We start from the raw sequence: 17,780 nt of genomic DNA, 5'->3' as shown, positions 1-17,780 counted from the left end.
TCCAGGTGGTTCAATGCAAGGAATAGTGAAGCCACCTTGGGTTCCTGCTTGATTTATGAGCTATGTCTAGCTAAAGAAATTAAAATTAGCACTTCTTGGGAGGCAACTCAAGTGTTTAGTTTTGCTTGTTTTGCTTTTTTGTTTCCATTTTGAATAAGTTGAGTAGGAGTTCTTTCATTATGTTTTGGTTCTTTGATTTTTAGGAAGTTTTCTCGATGGCTAAGTACATTCAAGTACGAGTTCACTAGCGAGATTTTGTAGAGCCTCGCTTATGCCAGGCTTGTATCACTTATTTGTTGTGTGATTGGTTTTATTTTCTTGCATTTGGGACAATGCTTAGTTTTAAGTTTGGGGTGGGGTATGTCCTCGTACTTTGTACTTGTATTGTTGTGGGAATTTTTGTCTTATGCATGTTAATCTTGGAGTGGTTGAATGTTAGAAATTTTAGATAAATTTTTTCGATTTTGAGTGCAACATTGATGTATGCTTTAATTGTGAATTTGTTGAGTATGCGATGACTATGACTGTCTTTGAGTTCTTCTATATATATACATTAGATGATCTGCTGCTGAAATAGGATTGCATATTCCTGAATTAAGTTTTCTTTAAGTCCCTTTTTGATTCCCTTGCATATTTGAGAATGTAGTATTGTTTGCTTAAGTGTCTAATGGTGAATCATGAATTTACTTGAAATAATCAGGTTGTCACCCCGAAAGGTCCTGAAATGAGTTAGGAACTTCCTTATGTACTGTGTAGTCTTGTTACCAGATTGATTTTTGAAGAAAAAAATAATAGAAAGAGAAAGAAAATAGTCCAAAAATAGATTACTCTTCCTTCCTGTTCTAGCTTAGGAAGTGAGTAAGCTTAGGCACTTCGATTGAGACATTACTCGTAGTTGGATGTCATTCATGAAACCTATGTGGACAAGCCAAAACGAAGGTAGTGTGTCATGAGAAGTTCTCTATTTTCTTGAAAAAAAAAAAAAAAGCGAGAGAAAGAATAATTGTCAATCTAGTAATCAAGTTTGTTACACAGATGATAAAGAAAACTCTAATAAATTTCACTGAACCATAGTAGGGGAAAACTTAAATAAAAGGGCTTTCACACACACACGTGAGGGACGATAAGATTTGGCTTTGAAATCTCTTAATATTGGGAGGTGCTTGAAATATTTCTGCTAATGGATTTAATGTATTTATTTAAAATGAGGAAGTTTTGAATCATTTGCATACTTGTTTAAATTCTCAGTGTGTCTTGTCCACATGTTAATAACTTATTCGAATTTCATAGCGAAACAACGTCCTAGAACCATTATCTCATTGAATTGGTAGTCTTGTTGATACGAACCAAGAAATCACATTTTCATCAAATGAACTAGAAGATGATATGAATCAGAATCATTAAATTTCCATGCAAATTTAGATTTTTTTAAATTAATTTTCAGCAATTTAATGCTTAATTTAAGTATTGAAATTATGGACATTGAGTTTAAAGATAGTTGTTGGAAATATGGTGGTTATTTTGATGAGGATGCATTGAAGATGAAGACTAGTCAAAGATGGTGTCTGCCATTAATAGATTGTGCATTAAAGATGGTGATTGGAAGATATTGTTAGAAGATGAACTTCTTTAATGTTTTATTTTTACTTTATGTATTTACATTAAATGAGTAGAATATCTACAAGGCTATATTAAGCCTTCTATGGCATTTGTAATAGATTAAGAATTTGGATGAATGAAATAGAAAATGCAAAAATGTAGAATTTTGTTTCTTGTGTTTTTTTGTGATAGAATGCATGAATATTTGGAGCATTCAAGTGGGACTTGATCTATCTTACTTGTGGAGTGCTTTGAAGATCAAGGTTGATGGGAGTTTCTAACTTTTTTCGATCCTTGGTTCCTTAGATCATCTAAGTAATCTGAATCTAGCCTATCTTAGGGGTTGAGATCAAATCAGTTTTGGAACTATTGGGGTTGAGTTCTTTAGGTCTTGTTGTTCAACATGGTTCTTAGATCTGATGCTTGGGGGTCTCATATCATTTGGTATAAGAGTGTTGGCTCTAGATCAGGTATATCTTTCCATTGTTGCAATAGCTTTCTTATTCTTCTATTTCAATTTTTTTTCTAGTCATCTTGTCACCTTCTGTCCATTAGATAAAAACTAAGGAAAAAAAAGTGACAATTCTTATTTTCATTTTATATTTTTGTCTTCTTCAAAGTTTTAGATCTGAGTGTCATCTACAAAATTGCTTTCTTCAAGATCTTCCAATTTGGTTTCCTTCCATGTCAAATGTTCTCGTTTTGAAAATCTGTAAAAAAAATTGTGCAATTCGAGAGATTTTTTGTTGAACATTGTTGTTCATGGATTCAAGTATAAGAAGACAACCACCAATAGCTGCATTCAAAAGAGATTCTTTAAATTCAAGGACGAATCTTCTTGAAGAAGAGGAGAATGATACGAACCAAGAAATCACATTTTCATTAAATGAACTTGAAGATGATATGAATCAGAATAATTAAGTTTCCATGCAAATTTTAGATATTTTTAATTAATTTTCAGCAATTTAGAATTTAATTCAAGTATTTAAATTATGGACATTGAGTTTAAAGATAGATATTGAAAAGATGATGGTTATTTTAATGAAGATGCATTGAAGATGAAGACTAGTCAAAGATGGTAGCTACCATTAATAGATTGTGCTTTAAAGATGGTGGTTGGAAGATAATTGTTGGAAGATGAAGAACTTCTTTAGTGTTTTATTTTTACTTTACGTACTTACATTAAATATAGTAGAATCTATACAAGGCTATATAAAGTCTTCTATGACATTTGTAATAGATTAAGAATTTGGATGAATGAAAAAGAAAATTCAAAATTATAGAATTTTGTTTCTTGTGAGTTTTTGTGATAGAATACATGAATATTTGGAGCATTCAAGTGAGGCTTGATTTGTCTTGCGCTTGGAGTTCTTTAAAGATCTTAGGTTGATGAGAGTTTCTTCCTTTGTTTGATCTTTGATTCATTAGATCACCTAAGTAATCTGAATGTAGCCTATCTTAGGGGATTAGATCAAATCGGTTTTGGGGCTATTGGGATTGAATTCTTTGGGTCTTGTTGTTCAATATGCTTCTTAGATCTGATGCCTAGGGGTCTCATATCATTGATGATATGAATCGAGACCGATAAGTTGAATTAGTGTGAGGTTTTTAAAGTATGTATATTTTCGATGTTAATTCCCCCAAAATTGTGTTGATTATTAGCTTTAATTGCTAATTTTGTAGGATTAAACGATACCCGAAGCATTTTGGAGTTATTACAAGAAAATTGTGCCAAAAAGATAAAAATGACCAAGAAAATCAACAAATTGAAGAGAATCGAGTAAACACCCTAGAGTGCATCGAGTAAGGCTGTTAGATCATCAACCATCGAGTATTTAACAGAATACTGTCAAATAGCATCGAATAAAGAATATCGAGTTTTCAACCATCTTCCATTGAGTCATCGAGTTTCTTCTAATTCATTTTCCATCGAGTTAGAATGATCGAGTAAAGAGCATTCTGAACGTCGAGGATCGTGTATTGATCGTTGAGTGTCGAGGAGCGAGTACTAAACAGAAAAATTCATTGCCTTCGTTCTTCTTTTCGAATTTTGACGCGATCCATCCATGTGCTTCGTGACGATTTCTTGCTGGTATAAATGAGTTCAGTTCTTTAGAGTGAGGGAGATAGATATCATTTTTTTTTTAGAAAATCCACCATTCTCTTGAGAGAAAAAAACTTAGAAGAAGAAAAAACCCATTTTTTTTATAGAGAGATTCCGATTTTCAAGAGTGATTCTTGTAATTTTCTATGAGATTGAGTCGATTTATACTCAGATTTGTATCAATATGCAACTATCAATGGAATGCTTAAAAAACTTCAACTTCCGTGAGTAGGTAAATCTTTTTCTTGGGGTACTATGTAATTAGGCATTTCTTGAGACTTTTCTTGAATTTTCTTTCATGTAATTACTTTCTTTTGTATGTTCTTGCTAAGATTTAAAATAAAATTGATTAAGATTGAATTGACGAATCGAGATTAATCCATTTTTATATGCAAAAATTATATGGTTCTATAACAAAATTGTAATTGTAGTTGTAAGAATTAGTAGTCTTGATAGAAAATGTGGACTTTTTTTCCTCCTTTCTTTAAAGAATCTATTAATTCAGAACATTCATGTAATCGATCTTGATTTTTCAGTCTTTTGATTTCAAAATTGGAATAGTTAAGAAAACCCATGAGTTTAATGTAATTTAGGGATTAGTTGTGAAATGTCTTTAGGAAGTAATTAAGACCTAAATTAGGGCTAATTGTGAAATTAGCTAATTAGGGCATTAGGAATTTATTCTTAATGAACTATTGAATAATCTAATTGCATGATTTCTTATCAAGTCAATGATAGAATTTCCTAGTTATATAAAATCCCTAAGATTTTATTTCCATTTAATTTTATCTCACAATCTCTTCTTTATTTCTCTCACTAATAAATTTCCTATATCAATTCTTGTCTTTTGCTTAGTTGGTTTCTTTTAGTTCTTAAACAAACAAATCCCCCATTTAATCTTTTGCATTTAGGAATTCAATAGTCAATTTTTGGGCCAATTATTTGCGGTTCTCTTGGGATCGACCTCTTACTTCCACTATTACTACGTGTTAGTTCTAGTTGTAGTTAGAGTTTAAATAAATTTCATTCATTTTGGGTAGATAGAATTAACGACACTTACTTTACACCGAACAATCAGTAAAGTATAGTTGTTTTTAATTAATTTTTAGCATTTTAGTTTTAGAGTTATTTGTTGCCTTTACTTAATTTCTAGCTTTTAAATGTTAAATTTAAGTCTTGGTAATTATGGAGATGCATAGAAGATGGTGGTTGGAAAGATGGAGGTTGTCATTAATGATGTTACATTAAAGATGGTGGTTGGAAGATGGTATTTGGAAGATAACTCTTTAATGTTTTATGTTGACTTTTGCTACTTTATATTAATTGTATTAGAATCTCTACAAGGCTATATAAAGCCTTCTCCCCACCCATCTGTAATTAGATTAAAAAGATTGGGATTTTTGTGAATGAAATTTGAGATCTCATATTTGAGACTTTTCCATTAGAATTTTACACTTTTTGTTATAGAATGCATGTGAGCCCTCAATCTAGAACAAGATTTTCCAATCTTGCTTCTAAATCTTCGATCAAGAAATAATCTAATTCTAGCCTTTCTCTCGGGATTGAACTAAATCGTATAGGGAAGTGTTAATTTCTTAGATTCAAAGGTTCTTGCTACATAATAGCTTGGGTCTTTGAGCTGAGGGTTAGAGTTGCCTTATCATTTGGTATCATTGCAGAAGTTTCATTTTTTTATGTCCCACTCTAGAATTGATTCTATCTTTCTTCGTTGTTTTTGCATTTTTATTCAAATTTTCAATTTTGTTCATTTAGTTCTTTTTTTTTTTTTTCATCCATTGTTCTTCTTCTTTCTTTATCTTATTTTAATCTTATTGATCAAATTTAGATCTTTGAAAGAAAAAAAGTTAAAAAAAAGCAAAAAAAGCAAAACATAAGCCAAAAATAAGTGAAAAAAACCAGAATTTGTTCTTGCAATTATTCATGCAAATTGTGTGCTTAATCTTGGATATTTGAACCAATTTGACATGATTAAGTTATTATATTAACTATTTCTATCTTTTGTCATTCCCTAGATCAATTGCATGTTCATTTGAGTGTCTTTTCAGCTTTCTGTCATTAAATGCTGAAACTAATTCAAATATGAAATTGTTGACCTTTCTTCTTGTTTTTAATTTTCTTTCTGAACGTAAACGGCCAAATTTGACTCTGGGTCATTCAACAAAGTTTTAGACCAGCCTTGTATCTTGAATTGTTAATAAGAGAATTTCGTCAAATTCATTGCATAATGCCCTTATATTTGCAATTCCATTTCTGTGTCAGTTTTATTCGAAAACTACTTTGTATTTTTCCTTATTTGTTTGAGTTTTTTATTGTTTTCTTATTCTTTTTGAGCTTATTTCATAAATATCTTGTCTTGCTTATATTGAATAGCTCTCTATTTCAAGAATTGCTTATTTCACATAAGTCTACCAAATACATAATTTAACCACTTTCCCAAATAGCCTACCTTTTTGTGCGTGAGTGTTCTTGAGTGAACAATTCGTAAATTTTGAGATCTATTCCTTTTCATTTAAGATCATGTTTCATCAAGAAAGAAATTGCCATGAGAGGTACAATAGCAATGAAAGTTTTTGGAAGACTTTTGACAATAGTTTGGTTGAGTTACATCAAGTGGTTGATTGCCTATCTAAATTGACTCAAGAATTGAATCTACGAGATCAAAATTTCAAAAAGGTCAGTCTATCTACTAAAAGTATGCCCATTGTGTTTGTAGATAGTGATAAAGTTTAAGATGACATACCTTGTGAAAAACTAGATGATTTTATTGAACACCTAATATTGAAGTCCATGTTGATGTGTTTGAGTTAGAGGAAAAGACAGAAAAGGCCAAATCAAAAGCATATAGATTGATTTAAAAATAATCTCGTGAGAAAAGGAGTGAAAAAGAAAAGATGAGGTTAGTTTATGGCCTAGAGAGGAAAATGAGAGAAAAGTTGAAAAGATGAGCTTATTTAAGAGAGCTAGTGAGGTTAAATTTATTTTTCTCCAAAACAAAATATTTTTTATCTTCTATACAAAAAAAAAAAAAAAAAAAAAAAAAAAAAACTTGTTTTCTAATGGTTGAGCTCAAGCCATGTTTTTCTAGTGTTTCTTTTGAGTTCTTACAGGAGGCCAAAGCACTTATAAAGATGCTTGATTTGAAGATTGCTTCAAATGTCAACAATGAAATACAACATATACACTTTAAGGTCAAATCATTTATTTAAAGGCACAACTCCAAATTTGCTTCAAAATTCGAGCATGCTAGCAAGCATAAAGTGTTTAAAGTGAGGAACTGGGTGTGGAGACACTTTTGGAAATATCGTTGTTGTTTTCCGAAGAAACCCAAGTGTAAGTCCATCGACGACTTGCATATGAAATTCCATGACTACAAGATTACTCTACAAGGTGACGGAGATGTAAATTAGTTTTTGAATTCCGTTGAGTTTAGTCCATTCGATGTAGGAGATATTTTTAGATTCGAGGACGAATCCTTTTGAAGAGGGGAAAGATGATATGGATCGGGATCGATGAGTTGCATTAGTAAACTTTAGTTATTTTTAATTAATTTCCAACATTTTAATTTTAGAGTTATTTGTTGTCTTTAATTAATTTCTAGCTTTTAAGTGTTAAATTTAAGTCTTGTAATTATGGAGATGTATGGAATATGGTGGTAGAGAAGATGGAGGTTATCATCAATGATGTTACATTCAAGATAGTGGTTGGAAGATGGTGAATTGAAGATTGTGGTTGGAAGATGAAGAACTCTTTAATGTTCTTTTGTTGACTTTTGCTACTTTACATTAATTGTATTAGAATCTCTACAAGGCTATATAAAGCCTTCTCCCCATCCATCTATAATCAGATTAAAAAGATTATGACTTTTATGAATGAAATTTGTGATATCATATTTGAGATTTGTTTCTTAGAATTTTACAATTCTTGTGATAGAATGCATGTGAGTCATTCAATTTAACCTTGACCAAGTTGATTATGGAGTGACTCTTATTTAGAACAAGATTTCCCAATCTTGCTTCTATATCTTCAATCAAGAGGTAATCTAATTCTAGTCTTTTTCTCCAGGTTGAACTAAATTGTGCATGGAGGTGTTAATTTCTTAGATTCCAAGGTTCTTGCTACATAAAAGCTTGGGTCTTTGGGCTGAGGGTTAAGGTTGCCTTATTACTTGTTTTCCTGTTTAATAAAGCTTCAACAACAAACTTCTCTTTTCGGGTGTCCAAATGAAATTGGCTTCAGTATAACAATAGCTAACTAAAAACTCGTTAAACCCAATCCTTGAGAAAGATACCCTAGTCAAGATTTTATTACTTCGATATGTAAGCTTGCATGCTGCTGTCAATCATGGAGTCATTACGTGAGATGTTTGTGCAACTTTCCACACATCTAGAGCATGACACCCTCAACTTCATCTTCAATGCTAGAATGAACGAGGGATCGTTTGTTAGGGAACATGCCATAATATGATAATCCAATTCAATGTGGCCGAGATGAATGAGGTTTTCATAGATGAGTCTAGTCATGTAAGCTTTATTCTGGAGACTCTTCCAAAGAGTTTCCTACTGTTCCACAACAATGCTATAATGAGCAAAATCGAATATAACCTTACCACCCTTCTAAAAGAATTGTAGACTTACGAGTCCTTGATGAAAGTCAAAGGAAACAATGGGGAGGAAAATGTTGCTAGTTCCTCAAAAAATTTCCATAAGGGTTCTACCTCTAAGACTAAGTTTGCGCCTTCTTCCTCAGGCTCTAAGAAGTGGAAGAAGAAGAAAGGTGGTAAGGGGAAGAACAAAACTACCCCACTTGCTACTTCCCAAAAGGGCAAAAAGGTCAAGGTTACAAAGGGAACCTATTTTCATCGCAACCAAGATGGGCAGTGGAAACAAAATTACCTAGAGTACTTGGCCGACAAGAAGAAGGAAAAAGAAGGTAAATATGTTTTACTGGTTCTTGAAATTTGTTTAGTAGAAAATGACGATTCCACCTAGATACTTGATTTAGAAGCCACTAACCACATTTATTCTTCGTTACAGGAAACTTGTTCCAAGCAGCAACTAGAGGCTGGAGACATGACTTTGTAGGTTGGAACGGGTAGGTCGTCTCCTTTGTTGCAGTAGAGAGCTTAAAGTTTTTTTTTTTTTTTAAATTCAAAATTTTTATTATTAGACAATATTTATTATGTTCCTTATTTTAAGAGGAATGTTGTCCTAGATAACTATGATTCTCTTGTTTGCAGTCACAAACTACTCAGAATTAACAGTAAAGTACAGTTCAAGACTCAGGGAAGGCTGCATGCTTCAAGCTTCAAAACTCTTCAATTGTTTACCTGAATGCAGCTTTCGTGTAGACGAAGCTCTAAAGAACTAGACAATAGCTCAATTATGTAACGATAGTACGAAGCACTAGACGATCGTGTAGACAATAGTTGAGTAGAGCTAAACGATCGAATAGATGACAGCTGAGGAACTAGACGGTCGTATAGACGATGAGATGCGGAGCTAAACGATCGTATAAACTATGCAATAGGAACTAAATGATCCTGTACACGACACTTGAGTAAATGTTAGATGATTGTAGAGAAAGAAAGAAAGAAGGAACACAAGTATTTAACTAGTTCGGCCAAAGGCCTACATCCACTGTGCAAATCGGCATAGTTTCTTTTATTACTTCTTCTTTAAACTTCTTATAGAATAAATGCCTTGCTCTCACTCTCTCATTCTCATTATTCTCTCATTCGTTTTCTTTCTATACAGGCACTCAATATCAACAAAGAAGCTCTGGTGATTACAATAAACATAATAGAAAGAAGTCGACAACATTCAACTGCTTGCAACTCCATTTCCTGTCTTCTGTTCTTTCTGTAATAATCTCCACCTTTGTATACATCTAGAGTACCTTTCCCTTTTTACTTGTTGAGTTGACTAGAACTAACCTTTTTCAGGTAACTCAAACTCGAGGAGGTCCAAGCATCGACCAAGCTTGCTTAATGGGACTGTCTTGGTCAACATATCAACTTCATTGTCTGAGGTATGTATCCTTACTACCTCAATTTCCCATTTCTCAATCTCCTGTCTGATAAAATGGTACTTGATATCAATATGCTTGGTTATGCTGTGAAGCTGTTGGTTTTTAGATAAGTAGATTGTGCTCTGGTTGTCATAATATATTCTCACCTTTGTTTGTGTAATGCCAAAATCGTTTAGTAATCCCTTCAGCCACAAACCTTCTTTGACAACCTCAGACAGTGCTATAAACTCAACTTCTGTTGTGGAAAGGGCCACAACAAACTACAAACTAGCCTTCCAACTTATCAAATTGTTTCTCCATAGGAAAACATAACCAGATAGTGAGCGCTTCCTATCCAGATCCCCTGCATAATCAACATCAACATAACCATACATTTCATTATTGGAAGGCTCATTCTGTCTATATATGATCCTTGCTTCCTTTGATGAACAGAGATACCTCAGTATCCATTTGACTGCTTCCCAATGTTGTTTACAAGGATTTGCCATGTACCTATTGACCAAACTTGTAGTATAGGACATATCTAGTCTGGTTGAAGTCATTAGGTACTTCAAAGATTCCACTGCCTAGGAATAGGGAACAACCTTCGTATGGTTTATGTGATATTCAATTGTACTTTTTGGACTGTTTGCAGCTGAAAGCTTAAAATGAAGAGCAAGTGGAGTGCCAATAGGCTTAGCAGTATCCATCTTGAACCTCTGCAGTATTTTTCCACAATATTCTGATTGACTAACATGCAATCTGTCATGTCTTCTATCTCTTTCAATCTCAATGCCTAGAATCCTTCTAGATTCCCCTAGGTCTTTCATATCAAACTTTTTCTTTAGGAGCATCTTGACTTTCCCCAACTCTTCTTTGGAACTTCCAGCCAGCAGTATATCATCTACATAAAGGAGTAGATAAACTGGTTCCTTGAAGCTTTTAGAGTTTGTATACACACACCAATCATAGAAACTTCTCTTGAACCCCAATGGAGATTACTTCATCAAATCTATCATACTAACACCTTGGTGACTGCTTGAGCCCATAGATAGACTTGTTTAGTAGACACACCAAGTCTTCTTCTCCTTTCTTCACATACCCTTGAGGTTGCTTCATGTAAATAGTCTAATTCAAAAATCCATGTAAGAAATATGTCTTCACATCCAATTGGTCTAACTCCAAGTTCTTTTGAACAACTAAGGAGAAGAGTAACCTAATGGATGTGTGTTTCACCACTGGAGAAAAGATCTCAGTGTAATCAATTCCTTCCTTTTGTGTGAACCCCTTAGCAATTAGTCTTGTCTTGAATCTAAACTTTTGTACCCCTGGAATTTCTTATTTTAACTTGTAAATCCACTTACATGAAATAGGTTTGTACCCTTTAGGCAAAAGTACTAGTTTTTCAAGTTTCATTTTGGTTGAGGAACCTCATTTCATCATTCATTGCCTCAATCCACTGTCTAGCATCAGGGCTGTTAGTTGCTTCCTCAAAATTGGTGGGTTCATTGTTGCTTAATGAAATGGCAGTACTTAAAGCAACACTAGCAAAGTCAAATTCTAAGTATCTTGCAGGTGGCACAATGGTTCTTCTAGTTCTGTCTCTTGCTAAGGAATAATTCTGTAAATCGCCATATGTCTCTACTTGTTCACTAGACACAAGTTAACTAGTCTCAGCAGTGTCATCACCTTCAACTTCTAGATTCTGAGAAGAAGAAAAGCTTTTGGATCATTTTGAGGCTCCACCTCAAACCTCGTGCTACTTGTCTTAGACATAGATATTGATTGTTGCTCAGACATCATAAACATTTCATTTTCTCTGAACACAACATCTCTACTATTTACACATCTCTTCTCAACAGGATGTCATAGTCTAAAATCCCCCACTCCCAGTGTAAAGCCAGAAACATGCATTTGACAGCCTTAGGTTTCAACTTACCTTGGCTTTGATGCACATAGCCTACACACCCAAACACCTTCAAGTGTTCCAGCTTGGGAGGCTGTCCTGTCCACCTTTCTTCAGGAGTTTTCAGCTCAATGGACTGATGTGGGCACCTATTTAGAGTGTAGATCATGTAGAAAATTACCCCAGTCCAATATTTTCCAGGCAAAAGAGCATTGGACAGCTGACATCTAACCCTTTCAAGCACTGTTCTGTTCAATCTTTCAGCAACTCCATTTTATTGAGGTGTATACCTCACTGTTCTGTGCCTCGCAATGCCATTCTCCCTGCAAAACAAGTTGAACTTCTCTCCACAGAACTTTAAACCATTGTCAGTTCTCAAGTGTTTAATATGTTTAGAGGTTTGCTTTTCAATCAAGGTCTTCCCTTCTTTGAATCTACTAAACATTTCATAGAAAGTAAGCCCAACTCTTCCTTGAGTTATCATCAACAAAGGAAAGAAAGTACCTTGCTCTACTTAGTGAAAGAGAGTGTGCTGGCCCTCATAAGTTAGAATGCACATATTCAAGTATCTCATTGGAGGTGTGTTGTCCATTAGAGAAGCCTTGTTTTGTTGCCTTGCCAATTATGCAATGTTCACAAAATTTCAAGCTGTCTCCAACACCTTTAGGAAGAGTTCCCTATTTTGAGAGAACTTGCAGTCCTTCACACTAATATGAGATAGTCTTTTGTGCCATAGCTCATCTTCTGTGGGTTATTCATCACTTTCCATCAAGGTCGAATGTGCCATTTGCATATCTTTAATGACATACAAGCCATTAACTTTGGTTGCCACCAACACTACTTTTGAGTCTTTAATTATTTCAAGTGTGCCTTCAATTCTTCTGTATTCATAGCTAATGGAGTCAAACCTAATTCCTAATCAACTTCACTGAACCATCTTGCATCTTCAAGTATACAGACCTAATTCTAATAGCCTTGCAAGTATTATTATTTCCCATGTAGATCAGCCATCCATCCCGCTTCTTGTAAGTACAAACCCACCCTTTAGATGGTATCATATAGACTGAACAACTAGAATCTGTCACCCAATATTGAGTCTCCATAGAGTTCTGCTCTCCACACTCTTTAGTTGTAGCCAAGGCATTTGAATACATAAGGGAATTTTCCCCCACAACAGCCTTAGTCTGTTTTCTTCCCTTGTTCTATTGGTTCAGCTTCCTCATCAAGGCATAACAGTCTTTCTTCATGTGTCCAAGCTTGTGGCAAAAATGACACTTGATCTTAGACTTGTCACCACCATTCTGCTTTCCCTTCCCATTGTTCTTTTTTTTCTCCTTTGAAAACAATCATGTTCCTCCTTGCTGATCTTTCTTGCTCATCTGTAACTCTAGTTCTCTGACTCTTATTGCTAAAATTATTGCTTTTGTAGTGATTTTTTCTCTACCATACTTCATGGCTGTCTTGACATCTTTAAATGATTCTGGTAGCGAGTTAAGTAATATAAAAGCTTCATTTTCTTCCCTAATATTTCTTTTATTAATCTGAATTCTGAACACAGCCTCTTGAACTTGTCAGTGAGGGACTTTGTAACATCCATCTTGTATATGAAAAATATTTCCCTCAAGAAAGCTTTATTAGGCAAGTCTTTGTTGAGATAAATCTCGTTCAGTTTGTTCCAGAGATCATAAGCAGCAGGTTGGTCAACAATCTGCCTTAAAACATTATCTGTAACATTCAAGACAATAGTTCCATAAGCATTTACTTCTATTGTCTATTTCTTTTCATCGGCAAGTGTTTCGAGGTATTTTGCAGGGTCTGTAATGGCCAGAATCTGCTGTCCCAAAATTGCCTTAATCTTCGCTTTCCATAATTCAAAGTTTGTCTTTCCATCAAACTTCTTGATTTCATACCTGGTTGTAGCCATTCCTGCAAGATTAACTTATCTGATACGAAATATGCAAGAATTCAAATCTTGGATCTGTCTTGAACTATTCTCTGAGCTCTGATACCACTTGTTGTCCCAGACAACTATGATTCTCTTGTTTGCAGTCACAAACTACTCAGAATTAAAGGTCAAGTACACTTCAAGACTCAGGGAAAGCTGTATGCTTCAAGCTTCAAAACTCTTCAATTGTTTACCTGAATGTAGCTCAATCGTGTAAATGAAGCTCCAAAGAACTAGACGATAGTTCAATTATGTAAATGATAGTACGAAGCACTAGACGAACGTGTAGATTTGAGTAGAGCTAAATGATCGTATAGACGACAACTGAGGAACTAGATGATCGTATGGACAATGCGATGCGGAGCTAAACGTTCATGTAAACGATGCGATAGAAATTAAACGATCGTATACATGACACTTAAGTAAATGCTTGACGATCGTAGAGAAAGAAAGAAAGAAAGAACACAAGTATTTAAGTGGTTCGGCCAAAGGCCTACGTCCACTGTGCAAATTGAGAGGGTCTCTTTTATTACTTCTTTAAAATTCTTACAGAATGAATATCTTGCTCTCACTCTTTCGTTCTCATTATTCTCTCATTTGTTTTCTTTTTATACAGGCACTCATTGTCAACGAAGAAGCTCTGGTGGTTACAACAAACATAACAGAAAGAAGTCAACAACATTCAACTGCGTGCAACTCCATTTCTTGTCTTCGGTTCTTGCTGTAACAAGGAAGTTGATTTCACTTTCATGTTTATTGGAACAAAATTATAATATCTCTTTTATTTGTGATAAAGCGTTTATCTCAAAGAATGGTATTCATATCTATTCAGTAATAAACAAAAACAACTTATAAGATCATTAGCATCTAAAATGCTCTATAATATTGAAATGTTCAACACCACCACACAAGACAACAAAATTAAAGTTTCTGCAAAGGAAAATGTCCATCTTTGGCATCTAAGACCAAGTCACAAAAATCTTAATAGGATTGAGAGGTTAGTCAAGAATAAAGTTTTAAAAGAGTTAGAAGAAAATTCTTTGCCTATATGTGAATCTAGTCTAGAAAGAAAAATGACAAAACGACCTTTTACTGAAGAAAGTCATAGAGTCAAAGAACCCTTGGAATTTATACATTCAAACCTTTGCAGTCCAATGAATGATAAAGTAAGAGGAGAGTTTGAATATTTCATCACTTTTACAGATGATTATTCAAGATATGGTTATGTTTACCTAATGCAAAACAAGTTTGATACACTTGAAAAGTTCAAGGAGTACAAGGCTGAATTTGATAACTTGTTAGAATTTGATAACTTGTTAGGTAAAGAGATTAAAACTCTTCGATTAGATCGAGATGGAGAGTATAGGGATATGGGATTCCAAAACTATTTGATAGAACATGAAATCACATCTCAACTCTTAGCACCTGGTACACCTAAAAAAAATGGCGTATGAAAAAGGAGAGACAAAACCCTGTTAGATATGGTTCAATCAATGATGAGTTATGTTTCTCTACCAAACTCATTCTGTGATTATGCAGCGGAGACTGTAGCCTATCTCTTGAACCAAGTTCCATAAAAAAGTGTTTCTAAAATACCTATTGAGCTATGGAGGGGTTGTCTAGCCCATGTGTTAGTGACTAACCCAAAGAAATTGGAACCACGTTCAAAGTTGTGCCTCTTTGTAAGCTACTCAAAGGAAACTAGAGGGAGTCTCTTTTATGATCTGAAATAGAATAAAGTGTTTGTATCGAAAAATGCTACTTTCTTGAAGGAAGACCACATTAGGATGTATAAACCAACAAGTAAATTCGTATTAAATGAGCTTTCCAATGAAACTACTGAATCTTCACTAAGGGCTGTTGAAGAACCAAGTACTTCAACAAGAGCTATTGATATTGTTTCATCTAGTCACACACATCCTTCTAAAGAATTAAAGGATCCTCGGTGTAATGGGAGGGTTGTAACCCAATATATTTATTTGGATCTAACATAAACTCAAGTCTTCATTCTAGATGATGACGTCGAGGATCTATTGACCTACAAGCAGGCAATGGTTGATGTGAACAAAGATGAATCGACTAAAGCCATTAATAGGGAAATGGAGTCTATGTACTTCAATTCTGTCTAGTCACTTGTAGATCAACCAACTAGGGTAAAATCCATAGGTTGTAAATAGATCTACAAAAGAAATAAAGGTGTAGATGGTAAGGTGCAAACCTTTAATGCTAGATTAGTGGCAAAGGGTTACACTTAAGCTGAGGGAGTGCATTATGAAGGAACTTTTTCACCTGTTGCCATGCTTAAATCTATCCAGATTCTCTTGTCCATTACCACATATTATGACTATGAAATATGACAGATGGACGTTAAGACTGTCTTTTTGAATGGTAATCTTGATGAGACCATTTACATGAATCAACCAGAAGGATTCATCGAACAAGGTCAAGAGCAAAAAGTTTGCAAGCTTAATTGGTCCATTTATGGGTTGAAACAAGCGTCTTGATCTTGGAATATATGATTTGACACTGCAGTCAAATCTTATGGATTTGATCAAAATGTTAATGAACTTTGTGTTTACAAAAAGATCATCAACAATTCTAGAATTTTCTTAGTGTTACATGTGGATGATATCCTACTCATTGGGAATGATGTAGGTTTACTAACTAATATTAAGAAATGACTAGTTGCTCAGTTTCAAATGAAAGGTTTGGCTGAAGTGCAGTTTGTTTTAGTGATCCAAATCATTAGGGAACATAAGATTAAAACACTGGCCTTGTCTCAAGCATCATACATCGAAAAAATTCTTGTAAGGTATTTAATGCAAAATTTCAAGAAAGGTTTATTATCTTCCAGGCATTAAATTATTTTGTCTAAGGAATAGTGTCCTGCAACACCTCAAGAAGTTGAGAAGATTAAACGAATTCCTTATGCATCTGTAGTAGGTAGGCTAATGTATGTCTATTGTGTACTAGGCCATATATTTGTTATGCAGTGGGAATAGTAAATAAATATCAATCCAATCCATGATTTGATCACTAGACGATGATTAAAACTATTCTCAAGTATCTCAGGAGAATGAGAAACTATATGCTTGTGTATGGTGCTAAGAATTTGATCCTTACAGGATACACTAACTCTGATTTTCAGACTGATAAGGATTCGGGGAAATCCACATCAGAATCAGTGTTACTCTTAATGGAGGGGCTATAGTATGACGTAGCATCAATCAAGGCGATATTGTTGACCCTTAACAGAGGCAGAGTATGTAGCCACTTGTGAAGCTGCTAAAGAAGTTGTCAACATCCATCACCCTATATTGTGATAATAGTGGTGTTGTGGCAAACTCTAAGGAGCCTCGAAGGCACACATGAGGAAATTACATCGAGCGCAAGTATCATCTCATTAGGTCGATTGTGCAAGGGGGAGATGTGATTGTCACAAAGATTTTTTCGAAGCAGAACATTGCTGATCTTTTTACAAAAGCTCTCACGGCTAAAGTTTTTTAGGGTCACTTGGAGAATCTGGGTCTATGGGATATGCATCATCTTGTTTAGCGCAAGTGGGAGATTTTTGGGGTATAGAGGATGCCCTAGTTTATTATATTATATTTTATATTGTATCTTATAATGTACTCTCCATCGCTTTAGAACAAGTAGGAGATTGGTGGATTTAGTGTCCTAAATCTCATTCATCTTGTAGTTTGTAATTCGTTACTACAAATTATTTATTTAATAAAATAAAAAGTATTTTATTTGACATTTAGATAGCATTAACTCAATCCAATAAACTAAGATCCAAAGTCGTTTAACGAAACTTGAATAGTATGTGATAGACATACAGGAGTATCGTATTCAAGTAATGACCTAAAAGGTCTACAGTATATGGTTAAGGTTGGGTGCCTTATCCTGGTGACACTACGGATACAACCCACTTTATAATTGTTACATGAGTTGTAATTGTTATAAACAATATGATCCATATTTTTCATGTGAAGACATGTGAGTAGAGGCATCCTATATAAAGAGTTTATATAAGACTGGACCACGAAATGATTAGTTTCTTAGTATAACACTGTCGCTTGAAGAAACTAACTTTTTATTAAGATGACTATAGGTAACTTGACCTCAATCCTGAGTGTATTGTGAACTCTTGTCTATGATGGCAAACCTTTGATTTGTATGGGTGAGAGTAGCTTGTT

At 34.2% G+C, this 17,780-nt stretch overlaps 1 protein-coding gene across 14 annotated transcripts; it reads left to right on the top strand.

The window, feature by feature from the left end:
* The first annotated feature begins 1,702 nt into the window (after positions 1–1,702).
* Positions 1,703–14,441, top strand: LOC120083600 (uncharacterized). 14 transcript variants are annotated; one of them, XR_016531525.1, is made up of 7 exons: positions 1,703–7,054; positions 7,787–7,876; positions 8,471–8,653; positions 8,758–8,815; positions 9,478–9,584; positions 9,666–9,751; positions 14,198–14,441. XR_016531525.1 is itself a non-coding variant. In XM_090316670.1 (6 exons), exons 1-4 carry the CDS (start codon positions 7,078–7,080, stop codon positions 9,506–9,508), a joined length of 306 nt encoding a protein of 101 aa, XP_090172796.1. In that variant the 5' UTR covers positions 1,704–7,077; the 3' UTR covers positions 9,509–9,584; positions 9,666–9,751; positions 14,198–14,441. The 14 variants fall into 14 exon arrangements, 2 of the variants coding, with proteins under 2 accessions (XP_090172796.1, XP_090172795.1); XR_016531524.1 differs by having other exon boundaries at positions 1,706–2,069; positions 7,787–7,832; positions 8,961–9,584; XR_016531523.1 differs by having other exon boundaries at positions 1,706–2,069; positions 8,961–9,584.
* Positions 14,442–17,780: the final 3,339 nt, after the last annotated feature.

Source organism: Benincasa hispida, chromosome 8 (genome assembly GCF_027475165.1).
Source record: "Benincasa hispida cultivar pf3 chromosome 8, pf3_genome.v1.1, whole genome shotgun sequence".
NCBI lineage: Eukaryota > Viridiplantae > Streptophyta > Magnoliopsida > Cucurbitales > Cucurbitaceae > Benincasa > Benincasa hispida.
This window is presented reverse-complemented; position numbering and strand designations above follow the sequence as displayed.